Source organism: Syngnathus leptorhynchus, chromosome 16 (assembly GCF_054491065.1).
Source record: "Syngnathus leptorhynchus isolate UIUO chromosome 16, UIUO_Slep, whole genome shotgun sequence".
Taxonomy (NCBI): Eukaryota; Metazoa; Chordata; class Actinopteri; order Syngnathiformes; family Syngnathidae; genus Syngnathus; species Syngnathus leptorhynchus.
Genome location: NC_141210.1, coordinates 3,963,967 through 3,982,013, shown reverse-complemented (window position 1 = coordinate 3,982,013; position 18,047 = coordinate 3,963,967). Strand labels below are relative to the sequence as shown.

At 47.1% G+C, this 18,047-nt stretch overlaps 3 protein-coding genes across 4 annotated transcripts; 2 read left to right on the top strand and 1 right to left on the bottom strand.

Moving 5' to 3' along the window:
- The first annotated feature begins 490 nt into the window (after positions 1-490).
- LOC147044207 (frizzled-2-like) lies at positions 491-3,270 on the top strand. Its single transcript, XM_085934544.1, has one exon. The coding sequence runs from the start codon at positions 626-628 to the stop codon at positions 2,255-2,257; it is 1,632 nt and encodes a 543-aa protein (XP_085790670.1). The 5' UTR covers positions 491-625; the 3' UTR covers positions 2,258-3,270.
- A 7,076-nt stretch (positions 3,271-10,346) lies between these two features.
- Positions 10,347-16,114, top strand: mylk5 (myosin, light chain kinase 5). Of its 2 annotated transcripts, XM_085934587.1 has the most exons (17): positions 10,347-10,545; positions 11,439-11,582; positions 11,685-11,837; positions 11,923-12,054; positions 12,378-12,413; positions 12,643-12,770; positions 12,938-13,091; positions 13,148-13,450; positions 13,536-13,647; positions 13,818-14,021; positions 14,101-14,318; positions 14,558-14,681; positions 14,844-14,996; positions 15,082-15,211; positions 15,280-15,367; positions 15,443-15,583; positions 15,657-16,114. In XM_085934587.1, exons 1-17 carry the CDS (start codon positions 10,440-10,442, stop codon positions 15,860-15,862), a joined length of 2,532 nt encoding a protein of 843 aa, XP_085790713.1. In that variant the 5' UTR covers positions 10,347-10,439; the 3' UTR covers positions 15,863-16,114. The 2 variants fall into 2 exon arrangements, with proteins under 2 accessions (XP_085790713.1, XP_085790712.1); XM_085934586.1 differs by having other exon boundaries at positions 10,416-10,545; positions 15,280-15,583.
- On the bottom strand, positions 15,999-17,832 carry LOC147044205 (coenzyme Q-binding protein COQ10 homolog, mitochondrial). Its single transcript, XM_085934588.1, has 5 exons — positions 17,589-17,832; positions 16,998-17,150; positions 16,705-16,897; positions 16,507-16,608; positions 15,999-16,324 (listed from the first exon to the last, which is right to left on the bottom strand). The coding sequence occupies exons 1-5, from the start codon at positions 17,690-17,692 to the stop codon at positions 16,172-16,174; spliced, it is 705 nt and encodes a 234-aa protein (XP_085790714.1). The 5' UTR covers positions 17,693-17,832; the 3' UTR covers positions 15,999-16,171.
- Between the last annotated feature and the right edge of the window lie 215 nt (positions 17,833-18,047).

The window sequence follows — 18,047 nt, the reverse complement described above, 5'->3', positions numbered from 1 at the left end:
GCGATAAATTATTTATAATGTCAATAGTTTCCATTACCTTTTGCCATTGATGAAGTGGCCGGTGAACATGATGTGAACACTAGATGGGGACCTCCTCCTCCTCATCCACGCACTGGAAAACCCGTCGGTCTGGTTGTGCCGCGGAATCCAGCTGTTGTGTCAAGTTTGACGAGAACGCTACATGTTCCCAAGAGCGAGCTTCAAAATAAAACAAAGTAACTTTGCCAAACGATGGAGATTTCGTCTTAGCTATCTCCTATTCCCATTAAAAGTTATTATAACTGCCATAATCAATTTGGCAAGCCACAGTAGCAGCATTGATGCTTATTTCTGTCACCGTAGATGGTAAACGACGCCGCATTTTGAGAAAATGGCCGTCACTCCTTTTATTTTGAACGAATTTCCCGGATAAGTTGCTTCTCATTACAGGACACAACAGAGATAATAGAAGTTAGGGAAAAGAAAAGTTAGCCAGCAGCGCTCCAAGAGAAGAGCAAACACAAAGAGAGCGACGCTCGCGTTGAATGATCAGCGTATACAACTTTTTACACCATTGAGCCTACTTCATGAGGCTTTTTATTGAATTTTTTTATTGACTAAGGTTGCTGTCTTAAAACTTGGAGAGATGATTTTGTGTGGGAGTTGGTCTGTCCTCTTGCTGTCTGTGGTGGTATCAGCTCAGTATCAAGGAGACAACGGAATTGTTGTCCCGGAGCATGGATTTTGCCAACCGATCTCCATACCCCTGTGCAACGACATCGCCTACAACCAAACCATCATGCCCAACTTGGTAGGCCATTACAACCAAGATGATGCAGGGCTGGAGGTGCACCAGTTTTACCCGTTGGTGAAGGTACAGTGCTCCCCGGACTTGAAATTCTTCCTGTGCTCCATGTACGCGCCGGTTTGCACTGTCCTGGAGAAGGCCATCCCGCCTTGCAGGTCCATCTGCGAGAGGGCCAAGCAGGGCTGCGAGGCCCTCATGAACAAGTTTGGCTTCCAATGGCCGGACCGACTCCGTTGCGAGAACTTTCCCGTGCTGGGCGACGGTCAGATCTGCGTGGGACAGAACGACTCGTCGGCCGCCACCGTCCCACCGTTGCCCGTCCCCGGCACCCAGGGGGTTTCGGTGGTCTCCGGCCATGACAGGGTTTTCCGTTGCCCTGCCGCGCTGGTGGTGCCCCCCTACCTAAACTACATGTTCCTGGAGGAGAAGGACTGCGCGGCTCCGTGCGAGCCGGCCCGGGGCGGCGGGTACATGTTTTTCACCGACAAGGAGATCCACTTCTCACGCATCTGGATTCTGATCTGGTCGGTCCTGTGCTGCGCGTCCACCTTATTCACGGTCACCACGTATTTAGTAGACATGCAGCGATTCCGGTACCCCGAGAGGCCCATTATCTTCCTGTCGGGCTGCTACACCATGGTCTCCATCGCTTACATCGCGGGCTTCTTCCTGGGCGACAAAGTGGTGTGCAACGAGAGCTTCAACCCAGACGGCTACAAGACGATCGTCCAAGGCACCAAGAAGGAAGGCTGCACCATCCTCTTCATGATGCTCTACTTTTTTAGCATGGCCAGCTCTATCTGGTGGGTCATCCTGTCCCTCACCTGGTTCCTGGCGGCGGGGATGAAGTGGGGCCACGAGGCCATCGAGGCCCACTCCCAGTACTTCCACTTGGCGGCCTGGGCGGTGCCGGCCGTCAAAACCATCAGCATCCTGGCCATCGGGCAGATCGAGGGCGACGTGCTGAGCGGCGTGTGCTTCGTCAGCCTCAGCAACCTGGACCCCCTGCGAGGTTTCGTCCTGGCGCCGCTCTTCATCTACCTCTTCATCGGGACCTCCTTCCTCCTGGCCGGCTTCGTATCGCTCTTCCGCATCCGCACCATCATGAAGCACGACGGCACCAAGACGGAGAAGCTGGAGCGCCTCATGGTGCGCATCGGCGTGTTCAGCGTGCTCTATACCGTGCCCGCCACCATCGTGATCGCCTGCTTCTTCTACGAGCAGGCCTTCCGTCCGCACTGGGAGCGCAGCTGGGTCAGCCACAGCTGCAGGAGCCTGGCCATCCCGTGCCCGGCGCAGACGGGGCCCCGCATGACCCCGGACTTCACCGTCTACATGATCAAATACCTGATGACGCTCATTGTGGGCATCACGTCCGGTTTCTGGATCTGGTCCGGGAAAACGCTGCACTCCTGGCACAAGTTTTACACCCGGCTGACAAACGGCAAACACGGAGAGACCACCGTGTAGGATGAAGGGCCCGCCGCAAGCTCTTGGACGGACCGATTTGTGCTTTCCGTGGCGGCTGCGAGGAGGGGGGCGCGTTCTCGGGCACGCTGAAAAAGCAGCGGCGAGCTGGATTAACGAGCCCCGAACGGGACAGCCTGACTGAACAAACACACAACAAACATGGCCGACATGGCCATGTGCTGAGATGCTCACCTCCTCCTTCTCCCCCTCCTGCTTGCAGCCAGGACAGGAGCGCGAGTATTTCACATGTAATTAAATCCAAGTGTAAATAGTAATTGTAAAAACATGAAATTATATATTTGTATTTAAAAAAAAAAATACTTCTGCGCAACTGTCAGTGTACCTGCTTCTCTTTTGCACTGCAACAAAGCCAAATAGATCTGCCCCCCCCTTCTTTTTTTTTTTTTTTTTTTTTTTAAATAACATTGACATGAATTGATTCTTGCTGGATTTTTTTTGTATGTAAGGAAAAAAAAATCCCTCAAATTGGCATAAAACAACTTTGATCTACTTTATTATGGTATGTAGTCACTTTATATGGAAGCTACTACGTAAATACTCTTGTGTAGTTAAACAACTAACATAAAAGATCACATTTTAGTTTGTATTTAAACAAATGCTTCAGAATAATTTAAAGATGTCAGACATTCATACTTGCTCTATTCCCATTTCTTTCTCTCCTGGGAGTTCTTAGGGGAGATTTCATCTGGTGTTTCAGGAAGAACAGGAAGCGTCATTCAGCGGCCCGATGTCAAGCGGACATCGAACGTGGCGCAACTTGTCTCTGCGGGGGAGTAAAATAGCGTTTTGCCTGGCAGCTATGCATAATATAAACATCAGTGTAATGACAACAAAACTAGAAATACTTCATTGTTGGAATATTGCGAGACTAATTATGTGCTGTTGGAATAGTCGTTATGCGTTTTTGTACAGTTTCCTACTAAATTGTCCCGATATCACGTCAAACCAAAGGAAATGTGTCAATTCAAATGTTCACATTAAACACCTACTTGTCAAACTGTTCATGTTTTGAATGTATTTCTATGGTTATCATCACACAAAAATGTGTGGATTTTTTTTTTACTTTTCTGGATGACTTTTAGGATTTAAAAAAAAAAAAAAAAAAAAGAAATCCAACCAAAACAATTCCTGTGAATCGCTTTTTTTTGTGTGTGTAGGTTGTGAAAGATTTTGCGATCTGTGAGAACGTGACCTCTCCAAATGGTGGCTCACCTCACACATAACACCACCAAGTGCAAAAAATAAAATAAAAGGGGGGGGGACCACCTCCTTTTGTTCGAAAGGCCGCGGTTAAAACAACACAGGGATCATCTGGCGAGCAACGCCCGCGCCATCGGATAGGCGTGAAAGCCTTCCCGCCCGCCTGTTGAAGGGAATCTAAAAAAAAAAAAAAAAAGGGTGGTTTCAGCGTTACATCTCAGCTGCCAAGCTGGAATCCCCCAAGCTGCGTTTCTCGGCTCCAATGGACGCATCTCTCCGTCGTGGATGCGTGCGTACGTGTGTATTTGGCTGCCGGGGAGGGAGAGCTGGGAAGCCGATCCTCTCGCCTCGCGGGCAGGGAGGCTTCGGGGGGGGGGCCTCCATTGTGTGCGTGCTTGTAATCGTATTAGTTTACCGTTTCCAGTGACCTGGCGCACAAGAGCGTCTTTCTTGTCTTCTTATCAGGGCTTGAACAACAGACGTTTAGACTTGATGAAAGGTAGGAAGAGATACTCCGAGAAAGAACGAGGGGAAGGGTGAGACCTAAATCGACCTGTGCTTCTCTTTCTGGCTGTCTATTCTAGCCCTCATCCCCCCCCCCCACACTCTTCGCTCAGATGAATGGGGGGAATGTGAGTGAGTCAGTGGAGCGGCGCTTGGCCTCGGCCTCCAGTGACAGACAGTCTCCAGTGCGCCGCTTACTTCAAAGTCTTGCTGAAACCTGACTAGCTCCTTGTAAACACTGCCGCCTGGCCCCCAAAGACCCCCGGCCCCTCCCACCCCTGCCTCCCTCCACTTCCTGCGCTTAACTCAACTTAATGGCCGGCTTGTTTGGCTTTGCACCCAAGCAGAGAGGCGAACGAGGGAGAATGGGCTCAGAGAGGACGCCGAGAGGGATTGTTTTAGGGCTTTGGAGAGCCTGATGGAAAACCTGGAGAACACACCCCTGTTATAAAAGCAGCTTTTTTTTCTTCTTCATGTTCGCAAAATGTAACGTACAGTCAAGTCTGAAAATCAGATTAATCCAGAAGTTTTTACATCAAGAACCACCTAAAACCATTTTTTTTTTTTTTGCTCCACACCGGCAAAACCTCCCAAAATATTTTTTGTCATGACGCGCTATACTTTGCTAAGTGCAGTGCGGAAAAAGGTCTTAAGGTCAGACTGCCGATTACCAGGCCGCAAATTATCGAATGGAAAATACGACAGTAACTGACACTAACTAGCACCAAGGCTAACCCAGACAAATTTTTGGTGGGCTCTTGATTAATGTTTGCAAAATGTAGCCCCTCCCATCTCCCTTTTTTTTTCCACATCAGGCAAACCTGGCCTTTGAACAAGCAAGGCAGGCCTGTGTTCACTTTCTAATCCGGCGCGCTCGAATCCTTTTGTCTGCATCCAAGAGGGAAAATACGCATGCATTCTTCCTGATGATGTTGATATTTGAGCTAAAGGTTATTGCGTGAGACCTTCAAACATCTGGAAAGAGAATCAGATGCTTTGCCGTTGACTCATCCAGGTTGCCGTCTGCCGGCGTCTTGCCTGGTTGACGCTGATGATGATAATGAAGCCTCGCTAAACTGCGGACGGGATCATTCAAGCGGCCTTCACTTTTCCGTCGACACCCGCTCCTTCGGGTGTCGCTCGTCTCGGATTTTGTTTTTCGCTTGCTCGCTCGGGGGCAAGAAGGGACAAGCCGGAAGAATGCTCCCGGAGACCTTTATTGTCATGTGGTTCTGAATGGAAGCGGGCCTCCTCAGAGACGGATCAAGTTATGAGTGGCCTGTTTTAACTCTTTGGAGACGCGATGCCTTATCCCTCTAAGATTTGAAGACAAAGGGGGGTGGGGGTGGGGGGGGGGACTTGCAGACAAGCAACCGAGCCTGTTTCTCATCACAACCTGGCACGGGGCCAACAAGAACTCAACCTCTGCACTCTGGATTAGTTGCAGTCATACATTATGATGAACCATAAGGGAGCTACGGACATTTTCCAGAACACATCTATCTATTCCGCTCGCCCTTGAAATCTCCAAAGGAAGTCCAAGATGTCCCCCCCCCCTACCCCCCTCCTCTCGATGCGTTCCGATGGACGCCGTTGAGAATTGGGCTGAGCTCAGCACGCTGGCGCATCACAGTTTGGACTTGAACGCCAGATTCTAACCGCGAGGAAGGATTGTGATACAGCCGCACAGAGCTCACTTTTCTTGCAATGTTCAAAATGCGCGGTCAGCCCAAATAGCGTCAAAGACATTCGCTGGCAGTGAGTCGGCAAGGCCTAGCTATCAGAACCGTAACAACTCAGGTTCTGACATCAGCCGTCATTTCACCGACTAATATTCAAGGACTAGCAAAGTTTGGTTTTCTTTCTGTGCCCAACAGAAATGACCAAAGTGTCGATGAACAGGATTGACCAATCTTCCGCCATATTGCCTTGATAATTAGATCAACATGTCGGTCACGCCTTTGCTTTAATAGTAATTGGAGTGTGGCCTTCCTCCCCGTGCTTTGCTTTTCCTGGTGGCTCATTTTCACGCCTGCTGCACACCATTTGTCTGCTATTTTTATTGCTCGTAGGCTGCTCGGGGGAGTCCATTAGAGTGGAAACGGGGGTCGGGGCGCTGCTGGGTGCCCTACGATGGCAGGCGAGGTATCTGGTCCAGAAGGCTGTGTATGTTATCAGGAAAAAAAGACGAAGAAGAAGAAGGACGACTTCAAGAGCCCCTCCAGCTGCTAAGCTGAGAGGTGCCGACAGCTGTCTGACAGATATTTTGGGAGCCTGGAGCATGCCTGGGATAATAATGGGCTTGATTGGGAGGAGTGTTTGTGTGTGTGTGTGTGTGTGTGTGTGTGTGTGTGTGTGTGTGTGTGTGTGTGTGTGTGTGTGTGTGTGTGTGTGTGTGTATGCAGGCATTGGAATGGTAAATGTGCAACCAGATACCACAGCACAAACACATGCTCGCCACTGTCTCCAAAGCTGCAGTAGCAAACGATAACAGACAAGGAGGCAACACGTTATTGTGTCAGACAATTCAAGCGCTCTGTGGCCATGTTGCAATGTTTGCTCTTAGGAGGCTGAAGATGTTCACACTTATGACAACAAGCACGCCCGGACTAACCATCGGGAGAACCGAGAGGATTCCCGAAGCGCTGGCCTAGGATTGGCCTGCTGGGCTGCGTCTCTCCGGGTTGTTTTTTTTTAGGCCAGGAACATGTGAGGAGGGAAAGACAATTGGTTTATATCAATTAACACCCGCCCCCACAGTCCGTTACTGTGTCCGAGGTGTGTTACTGTCAGGTGCCGTCTGCTCGATAGGGAGCGGTGCAAGTGAGGATAATGGGTTGCTGCGATGATAAAGGGGCAACCCAAAAAATGCAAAAACGTTTTTTTTTCAGAAAAACTCAGAATATTAGGAGATTATAGTTGTTTATCCAAGAATCTAGTAAACCTGATTCTCATTGGTCCATGCACGCCACCCTGAGGACACCTATATGTGCAGCAGGTTAACCCCGCCTCCTCTCAAACAGACACACAAATGCTCTAATCCGGTTTGGCACTATAATTTCTCTCCCATGAGTGTCTGCGGGGCTGGTGGGGGGGTGGGGGGGGTCGGTGATGATGACTTATTGAGTAGGCTCCTCTCTGGCGAGCATTGCCCTCCCCACCACCACCACCACTCTCCAGCCCCCGCCCCTCCCAACCCGCTGTTTAAATGGAGGCCCCCTAAACAGCCCTGTCTGAGGAATTTACAGCCCTGGCCAGGAGAGAGAGAGGGAGAGGGCAGCAGGGAGGGGGGCACACTGTAGCCTTGTCCCGACACAGCCAAGAGGGGAATGAACAGTTTCGGGCAAGGTGTGTGTGTGTGTGCTTCTCCTCGACCTCTGTGTGTGTTCGCTTGCGCCCTGCGCCGCTTGCTGATCTGGTGTTCATGGCTGCACATCCAAGATGAATGAGCGAGCGGTTATAGGAGGGCTCTCAAGCTCTGTAGGATCTCTGTAATTTCATGTAATCACTTCCATGTGGGCCTGACAGCACAGCAGAAGCCAGCCCAAAGGTGCACACAGTCACAAAAAAAAAAAAGGTTTGTGCGCTGGGCTATGCCATTATAGCACGAGTACAATTAATCATTGGTATATGACACTTAAAAGCCTCTCTCTATTCAAAGCTTCTATTGTCACGTCAAAAATTGAAATTATTTCAGATGCTAACCAAAACATCAGCACCAGAACAGTAAATAATGGTGTGTTTTTTCTAAAGGAACATAAAATCTGATTTGTCTTCACTGACCACGTAAAAAAAATGTCACAGGCTGGGTCTGGCCCACAGGCCTTGACTTTGACACCAAGAATAGAGAAGTATTTGTTGAGATAAAATAAAATAAAATAAGATAAAAACACACTAATTGTTGAAAGCATGTCTTGAAAGATAAGATTCAGGGAAAGTAATTAAGGAATTTTGATGTTAACTAAAAGTTAAAAGGTGTGTCCCAAGACTTTTCCAAAGCTGAATATGAGCTGTTGTTTCTCTCCAACAGTGAGCATAGCAATTGAGGCCAATTTAAAAGACATTGGCTGCGTGAGGAGATGATTGCTAAATTTGAATTTATCTGGAAACGGTTGTTTTTGTCTGTTTCCAAGTCACAAGACACGCAGTTGTAATGGTAAATAGCGCCGTCTGGTGTCAAAATGCGTTTACTACAACAAGAAAGTCAACAAAGCGCAAAAATATTAATTTGGGGGTTAATTTTTTTTCTCCAAAACGTTGGAACGTTGCAAAAAATCGATACTTTGGTCTTAGTATATTTTTTGCGGGGAAAAATAATAGTATGAGAATCAAGTGGCTGACATTAGACGTCTGGGAAGAGCAGAAGTAGGGTCAAAGGTCAAGGGTTTCACAGCCTCTCGCAAGATTGGTCATGCCACTGCTGAAAGTTGAGTGCTGGCACGACAAGGACAATTTCTTGTGTGCGAGCAACAAATCTTTATTTAGCAATTTACCACGTTCTAAGAAAATAGGTTGTAGTGCGGGTAAATGGACGCTAGAGGGCAGTACAGCTCAATTGGATACCGATGGTGTATTTTTCGGTTAGCCTCTGGCAAATTGGGTGGGGGAAAAATCAGTTGCTCTAATAAACATGATGTAGGGTGGATATGTGTATATATATATATACACCAAAAAAGGACCTGTGAATTGGACAGGAAGTCAACTATTTTGGTTTCAAATAATCATTTCCCAGAAAGTTGACAAAAAGTCAGCCATTGAGAACTATTACATTAGGCAACACAAAATTGGGTTGATATGTCTATCATAACAAAATGCATGAAACAGTTTTAAGGACATACTCACCTTGCACAGGTAGTCAGCCATGTTGGTTTGAGGTTGCAATCTTCATTGAATTCCACTGCTTGCACTTTGACAAAGGTCTACCAAGGAATTCATTGAAATAAGCTGTAATTGAAAGCAGGTGTACTTGACAGAAAGTCAAAATTGCAACAAAACAAAATTGTGAGGGTGGAGTCACAAACCGAAAAAGGCGGGGTCAACCAATCTGTTAAAATAGCCCAATTTTGAGTGCTGTTTGGGCTATAGTATGTTGATATCTCCAAACAGCCATGGGCAAGGCAAACATGGAAATATGTGTGAAAGGCTTTTCATTTCATCTTAATAAGTAAGTGAGAAGGCAGGAGGTAAAATTGCTTCATTTCAAGCATGAGCGATTTACACGCCATGAGATGATGAACAGCTCGATAACAAAAGTGCCCACACTGTTTCTGGTCTTTGCAGCAACCAGTTTCCTCAATAAAGAATGCAGATAAGAAATGAGATCATCATCATCTTGTTTCTTGCATGCCATCGCAACATGCAGTCTTGCATTTACTGTAACCCAAAATTGTTTCTCTATTTTTCATTTGAAATTGCATCAGATTAAAAGACTACTTTTGTTTCCAGGGAAAATTCTTCCCGGCCTTTTTCCTGTGAATCTGGAGGCGTGTTCATGCTGACACTGGAGCGGCCGTGGTGGGTTAATTGCAAATCACAGTGGTTGTTTTTCCAGGGATGACAGCGAGCGAGCGAGACCGCCCGCATGCATTCCATCGGGCCCGTCGAGGGGGGAGACCACTCGGCGGAGGCGTCGGGAGCGGCTCCAGACTATTGTGTCTGCTCTGAGACTTGACTTTTCATCATTTTATTCATTTGTTTTAATAGAAAAGTGTCTTTTTTTTTCTTTTACTCCAAAATTCATTCTTTGGGTAAATTTACTATAAAATTTCCTCATTCCTGAATTGGAGAAAACCAGTTTAAACCTCATAATGACAGCCTTTGTGTTTTGCCAGTGTTTGATTTTGGGAATCTGAGCCCCCTTGCAGTCTTCTGTGAGCTCACTGGTGTGGAATTTGAGCAAGTGGGAGGAGGAGGGGGGTCATTGGTGTGATATCCACAAATGCCAGTTGAAATGGCACCTGAAGAGCAGATGTTCCCCACAGGAGGGCCTCCAAGGCATCTTCTTCAACAGGTTGATGACATCACTTAAAGGAGGCAGACGTTGGCACGGTTTCACATTTATGAGTCTTTTTACAGTCCACAAGTTGGCGCTGACCCCGCCTCCGCAGGTCACCAACACACTCTTCTGTTTGACAAGTCACCCGCGGCAAACAGTGAAACAAATAATGAGCACAATGAGACCTTTGGCTGGTCGGCTCTAGATAAGTCTCCACCTTGTGTTGATATGCTGAAAGGTCTTTTGAGCGTAGATAAGGTGCATGTAGTGGGCAGGTTGATGGTAGCGCTGCTGGTGGGGAGGGCGGAGTCAAGCTGGATCTCGTTGGGGGTGGTTGCGAGGACGCACAGTGAAGCCGGCCTTGTTTTGTCACGCTTCAGCCGCAAGAAGACAGGAACTCGGCTGCCGAGGGGAAATGAGAATCTAAATACAAACAGACCATAAGAGGAAGCGGACATCATCATGAGCGTGGATGCAGGAGGACAGCGGCGTTACGTGTCCACCTTCAAGATGCACATCAAGTCTGGAAGTGCACCGAGAAGCTCAGAGAGCGTGACGACAGATGCGGGTGAGTGCGTTGCTTGGTTGTTTGATCACTTGATCGATCATGCAGCAATAAAATGAGTTGAGAAGTTTTTTCCAGACTTAAACCCTATCAAGGAAACACACTAAATGGCACTGTTTTCCTTTCCTTTTGTCATATTTCATACTTAATACAGGTAATCCATGTAACATGTTATATGTATGTCATATTTCCATTCTGGTTGAGTTTCTTCAACAAGCCTCTGCACATATCTCAAAGTGTTCTTAGCAGTGTTATTCAAAGCAACAAGTTGAGACGAAGAGTTTCCTTCTGTCTTGAGATTGATAGCGTCATGATGTCAATGAAGCGTGAAAAGCTGAAAAAAAAAACTTTTTAGTTTGCTGAAATGGTCTTTTGTTGACAGTTGTTTGGCATTTCCTGCAGCTAGATGGTTGAAGGGTGTAAATTATTCTTCAATTGTTAATAATTAGCTTCTGTTAAAAAGCTGAAACGACTCGTTTGATAAAAAATGGTGAGGTACCGCTTGCCAAATACTGAGTTCGAGTGATGAGGTAATTACCGTATTGGCCCGAATATAAGACGACCCCGATTATAAGACGACCCCCTCTTTTTCAAGACTCGAGTTTGAAAAAAAGCCTTTGTCTAGACCCAAATGTAAGACGACCCCTCTTTTTTCAGTTTTATATTCATGAAAAAAAAACTCGTCTTATATTCAGGCCAATACGGTAAGTAGTGCTGCTTTGGCTTGTAGCATGTCACAGAATGTATTTAAATTCCTTTTGGTTTTGCAGATATGTTGATCTTCTCAATAAGCAAGCCAATGTTTCGAGTTGCTTTGTGCTTTGAGTGCACAAGGCCACTATTTAGAACAACCTGCAGTTGTATACAGTAAACTGTAGCCTTTGTGCACCGCCCAGGCCCTCCTCCCTCTCACCAGCGCGGCGACCCACCCCTCTTCGTGCGCCCATTGCGTGACTGCTGCGTGGATGAAGGCGACGATATCACCCTAAGCGGCGTCCTCTCTGGGAGTCGACCCATCAAAGTCACGTGGTTGCACAACGGTGAGGAAAGACAGCAATGTCTGTCAAAAATAAAAAAATATAGATATGTTTAAAAAAAAAAAAAAAAAGAGCACTTTGCTTGCTTCTTGTTGTGAATATCAGGTGAGGTGGCCCGTTTCGGAATTCCCACCCTGGACGGCGGCAAGGTCAGCTTGGTCGTGAGCGAGTGTCTACCGGAGGATGCTGGCGCATATACCTGCGTGGCGGAAAACTCGGTGGGGAAGACTTCCTGTTGCGCTGCTGTCTTTGTCACAGGCGAGAACCAATTAGAATGAAGAATGTCATCTTATTGTCTTGTCACATTATAAAACTCTTATCTTGCCGTTTTGTGACCCAACAGACTTTGAAACTATTTGTGGCGTGCAGAGTAGAGCTTCTGCAAATGAGGCGAGCGCGAATGACAACTCCAGAGGCTCCACTGGCACTTCCCCTACGAATTCCGATCCGCAGAGTCCAATCGCTTCTCCAAGAGGTTTTTTTTTTAATTATTATTATTAGCATTGAAAAAAATCCAGCCTCCAAAGCCAGCAGTTTAGCAAACTTTAGTTTGCACGTATAGAATGATTGAACCCTCAAAAAAAAGGTCTCAAGAAGCTATTTTGAAAATCTCCAAGGGTCCTCCAAAAAAGGACCCCTTGAGCAAACGTCTTACGGAAGCAAAAACAGGAAAACGCGTCATCTCCGGCGCTCCAGAGACGTCAGGAAATTTCTCCAAAGATTACAAGTGGCATAAAGGGAAGTCAATACTACAATAGCACCCCACTCCTTTATAAATATCCCGTCTTTCCCTTGCAGAGGTCCTTCCGAAGAAGAAAGCCAACTCAGGGACAGGTAAGATTTTCTTAGTCATTGTTTTCTACTCCTTACTTATAATGCTGTGACTTGCTTTGCTTCATTTGACTTTTTATTTGCGGGTGTGGACAATAATAAATGAATAAAAGTTTCGGTGACACCTACAGGATGTTGAAGAAGTGTATTAGAATGTCTTGATAAAAAAAAGACTTAAGAGCGACGGGATTTATCTCACTTAGAATATATTTTTGGACACTCATCTGGGCAGGTCCGATGTTGCGCTTGGAGAACCCGCCGCAATTCGTTGAGGTAAAAGCGGGACATCCGGCGAGGGTCACGTGTCGATTCACCGGCAGCCCACCTGTGGTGTCCTGCTGGATCCGAAATAAAGAGCAGGTGCTGTTATGTCATGATTGTCTTGTATGAATGGCAACAAATTCATCATTTATTAGAAACTTTACTGTCCCGCATCGATAACATAAATATAATAATAATTGGGTAATTTCCTACTCTGACCCCGATGACCTCTCATGTATTGACGAGTGCGCGTGTTGTTTTGACAGCTGGTGGACAGTCCGGAGGTTTGGACCGAGAACTCAGATGAGAGTAGCACGTTGGTCTTGGTGGAGGCGGCAGCTCAGCACACGGGCCGCTACACTGTCGTGGTCAAGGACCGCAAAAGCTCGGCCCAGCACACGCTCACCGTTTCTGTCATAGGTAAGGACACACACACACACGAGTGCAGCATTGTGACTGAACACCGTGTTCACCAGACAGACCTCAGCCTCCCGCCTCCTGTCCTCTCATCTCCCTGGTGTCCCCCGGCACCCTCGTCCTATCCTGGTCGGGGCCCTGCTACGACGGGGGCAGCGCCGTGCTGGGCTACGTGGTGGAGGTCCGACCCGAGGGTCCGTCCAAGGAACACCACTGGAGCGAACTCACAGCTCAGTGCGCCAGCACGTCGTACAGGGTGTGCGGTGGCCTGCAGCCCGGGCAGGAGTACCGCTTCCGGGTTCGGGCCTACAACGCGGTGGGGGTCAGTGAACCCGGACCAGCATCGCCTGGGGTCACCATGGGTAAGCACTTCCTTCGTTCCTTTTGGGGGGAAAAAGCCTTATGGGAGAAGATGGACTTCTCTAAGAGGACTTCTTATCCGTCCAGAATTCGAAGCAGCACACGGAGAAGAGGAAGAAGAGACCCCCGAGGTCTTCGTCTCTATCGACACGACGCACAAAGTCACAGATCACTACCAAGTGCAGGAGAAACTCGGAATGTGAGCAATTAAAAGCGTGTGCGGGCATGATGTGGGCGAATGTATTGTGACACCTTGTAATCAAATTGATTAAGGGCTAGATAAATCGACTTGTCTTGAGGCTCATTAATTATATTAGCTAGCATGCCAGCCTTAAATAAACACCTTTTTATCCACTCTTGACTTCCCAGGGGCAAGTTTGGCCTGGTGTTCAAGCTGAAGCATCGGCTGAGCGGCCGAGTGTGCGCCGGAAAGTTCTACAAAGGCCGACGCACGAAGGAGAGGGAGGCGGCCCGGAAGGAGATAGAGATGATGAACAAGCTCCACCATCCTAAACTGGTCCGCTGCCTGGCCGCCTACGACCACAAGCCCGAAATGGTCATGGTTATGGAATTGTGAGTACCGTTGCACTACTTTTATCTCTGTTTCATTGAGGACAAAACATTTTTTTTTTTTATGCTACACTGTGTGCAGCATAGCAGGCGGGGAACTCTTTGAGCGCATCGTGGACGACAGTTTCGAACACACGGAACCGGCAAGCGTGCGCTACATGCAGCAAATCTTGCAGGGTGTCTCCTTTATGCATCGGCAACTCATCATCCACTTGGACCTCAAACCCGAGAATATCGTGTGCGTCGACACCAGCGGCACCGCCGTCAAGATTATCGATTTTGGACTGGCAACCCAACTCGGTACGTGTGCTCATTGGTGTCGATTGGACCCTGAGGAGACACGTGTGGCATCGAGAGGAAATATTTAATATGAAAGTCTATTTGGGGATTTTTGCTATTCACTGCAAGGCTCAATCCCAATCCCACTGAAGTTTTGAAAATTCACTGTTTGAAAAGTTGACTTTACTTCTCTATTTGTAGAAAACATTTAGAATTTTTTTTTTTTTCTTCATAATATGTTGGCTTTATATGTCTGGCAGACGGCAAAACTGATCTGAGGGTGATGCAGGGGACTCCAGAATTTGTGGCCCCAGAGGTGATCAACTATGAGCCCGTGTCTTTGGCCACGGACATGTGGAGCATCGGTGTCATCTGCTACATTCTGTAAGTGGGCAATATTTGTCTGTCAACAAAAGTCGGTGATAGTAGATGACCTTTGAACATATACAGGACGTCACATTCCGTCACCGTATTACAGCAACTCCCTCTAGTGGACACATGATGAACTTCCATATTCTTCTTCTCTGTCCATGTTTGTGTTTGCAGACTAAGCGGCGAGTCACCTTTCCAAGGAAGCACCGAGGCCGACACGCTAGCCTTGGTGACGGCGGCCCAGTGGGAGTTCGATGAGGAGAGCTTCGGGGACATCACGGAGCAGGCCAAAGATTTCATCAGCTCTCTGCTGGAGAAAGACCCCAAGTGATACCCGCTTAATTCATTCAGGGAATCCGATGGTCTGCAGGCTTACCTAATGTTGTGGCCTTCCGCTGTGTCCGTCTCCTAGGCGACGCATGTCCTGCGAAGACGCCCTGGCTCACACGTGGATGGCGGCGTTTGATTCGCCAGCTCCCGCCTTCACCAAGAGTCTTCCCAAGGAGAAGATGAAGCGCTTTCTTGCCAGGCAGAAATGGAAGGTAAACAATGCATATTTTCCATTCTAGACTTTTGTCAATCAGTTTTCAAATATGTGTTGTCCTCACAGAAAGCAGGCAAGGCCATGCTGGCGCTAAAGAGAATGGCCTTACTGAGTAAAGTCGATAGCAGCTCCTCTCCCACAAGTCCCGCAGAAGGTGACGCATCATCAGGTTTTTTTTTTTACTTTCATTTTCTTATCAGTGGTTTCGCATCCTTCCTTCCTGTTTCAGAGTTCCCCATGACACCAGAGACGGAAGTCGCCTTGCTCTCATTGGAGCAAAAGATGCAGGGCCCCCCACGCTTTACCAAGACCCTGCAGGACCAGACGGTATCCACTGGGGGCAGTGTTTACCTCGACTGTCACCTCACAGGTATCGGCACGAACCATTATTAGTTACTCTAAACTGGACTCAGGCAACGTTCACTTATCTTTGTCGAATTTAGGCTATCCTGACCCGGATGTGTTGTGGCTGTGCGGCGAGGAACCCGTGGAGGAGTCGTCAACCGTCCGGATCGAGTACGAGGAAGATGGCCGCTGTACGCTGATTCTCGCCGAAGTGGGCCGACCCGACTCTAACGTTTACACCTGTAAAGCCACCAATGACCACGGCGAGACTTCCTGCTCTGCAACGCTCGTTGTTCGAGATTAAGACTGGATTTGTTTTATATTTTGTACAAATTCCTTCCAAAGCGACATTTTTTGGGATCTACAAAACCTATTGAAGAGGTCACATCAGCTACTCTATGAAGTTGTCCAAAAAGATGTCAATCAAGAAGCAAAGAAGGTATTAAAAAAAGACTTTTTAATTAAAAAAAAACTAGCAATGAACAGATAAAAACTATTTGTGTACAAACAAGTCAAAATAAATTAGATGGTGACTAATAAATATATAATTATTCTATGTGAAAATATAGCTTCGTTTCTGGGTGGGGCGGGGGGGTATTTTGTGGGGGGTTCATCATGTCGACCTCCGCTTAAAGGTTGCCTCCTGCTTGCGCCCGAAGAGCACTGCCGCCCGTGACTCAAAAGCGCCGACCATTTGCTTGATCACCTCGTCGAAGAAGAGGCCGGCCAACTGGGAATGAAGCAGCGATTTGAATTCAAAGGACACCTGTGAGGTGAAGGCAGGACCAGTTGGATTAGTTAACAGCTAAAGTCTTTTTTTTTTTTTTAAACTTGTGCTAAAAATACAAGGACAATGGGAGCTTCCCTTTCCTGGCATCATTTGTTAAAAGCAGTCAGTGGAGAGAAGACCTCCACCATGATATGGGGGAAAAACGTGACTGGACTTACGTAGAAATGTACTTTGCACGAGTCTGGTGTGTCTTTAGGTCCTGGTTCAAATCTCCAGATTGTCTCAAGATGGCTGAAGAGGGAGCTGTCGGTGCACAATGCCTGTTGGACAACAAATACATGTTCAAGACGTTTCTCAGGAAATTCTTAAGATGTCAGATTGTGGGCAGATGAAAAGCAAATGTTTCTATGACTCACTCTGACTTGGTAATTTGGAACAAAGGTGACGTCGGAGGTGTAGCGCTCCACCACGGGCGGGAATCCGATTTCAAGCTCAGCTCTAATGCCGCCGCCCTTACGGCTGATGACGTGAGAGCTCTTACACCATGGCACAAAGTGCTGGTACTGTTCCACGTTGGACACCATGTTGAACATCTGCTCCGGTGTGTACCTGGAAGCACAATAATGCGAATCGTCAATATTGTCCAATATGATCATGTGATTTTCAGCGAATTGTAGCCTGACCCAACATCAAATTCCGAGTCACTCACCTTAAATTTCGACTCTCGGCGTACTCGGTTCTGCGGCGAGTGATGGGCGCGGCCAAATTGATGAAGGTGCGATGGGGGATGTTGATGGGGGAGGAAGCACAATGGGGAAGGGTGGCCATCTTCAATGGCAGCAACTCACCAGGACAAACATGTCTGACAGGAAAAGACACCAAGCTACAATTTATGATGTGTCAGAAAACTTCCAGGACAGCACACAGTGACGTAGTCATGCCACAACTCTTGCTAATTCTTGTTTGTCACAGATTAAAGAAAGAAAACACAAGCAAGAGGGATTGATCATCCTGGTTTATCATCTGACTCATATTGAGGGGAAAAAAATTGTTCAATCTTCTCTGACAACAATCCTGGAACATTTCTGACAAACCTTAATCTAGTCCTATGGTATTGTCGACGATGTCATGGTGTAAAGCAGGATGTCATAGCACAGTCGAATACAGTACAGTTATGGCAATTCAATCATGAAAGTAAAAAGGAGAGAAAAAAACCAATCCGCGATCGAATCTGCGGATAGTTCAGTTAAAAAACGACAGTCTGTCAATCAGCCATCGCTTTTCCTTTTGAAATCCTCACCTGGTATTTTGTCGTTTTGAGTTTCCCCAAATAAACTTGGCAGAGCGGACTTCAAGAACATCTAAAATAGTCCCGACGAGCCGTTGAGTTGACTTACGGGACATAACCAATTCTATCGATTACAAACAAAATCAAACGTTAAAGAATTTCCCTCGACGGTGTTTGAGTGATCGGTCCCATCGTCAACCGGCTGATTTTACAACTCCAAAATGGGACCGCCCACAACTACTGTGACGTCACCGTGCTTTGGCCAACCAGAGTGCGAGGCTGGCGCATTGTTTTTATTTGATTGACAAGCTTAAGAAAATGACGAATTAATGGCGCAACAGTTTCATTATCAATAGATGTCGTAATCATTTGTTTAATTTAGCAACTGAACGTGTTTATTATTTTGGTTTTAATTAAACAATAATAGAAAATTGCTCAACTACTTCAACTGTAAAGGTTTCATTTGAAACA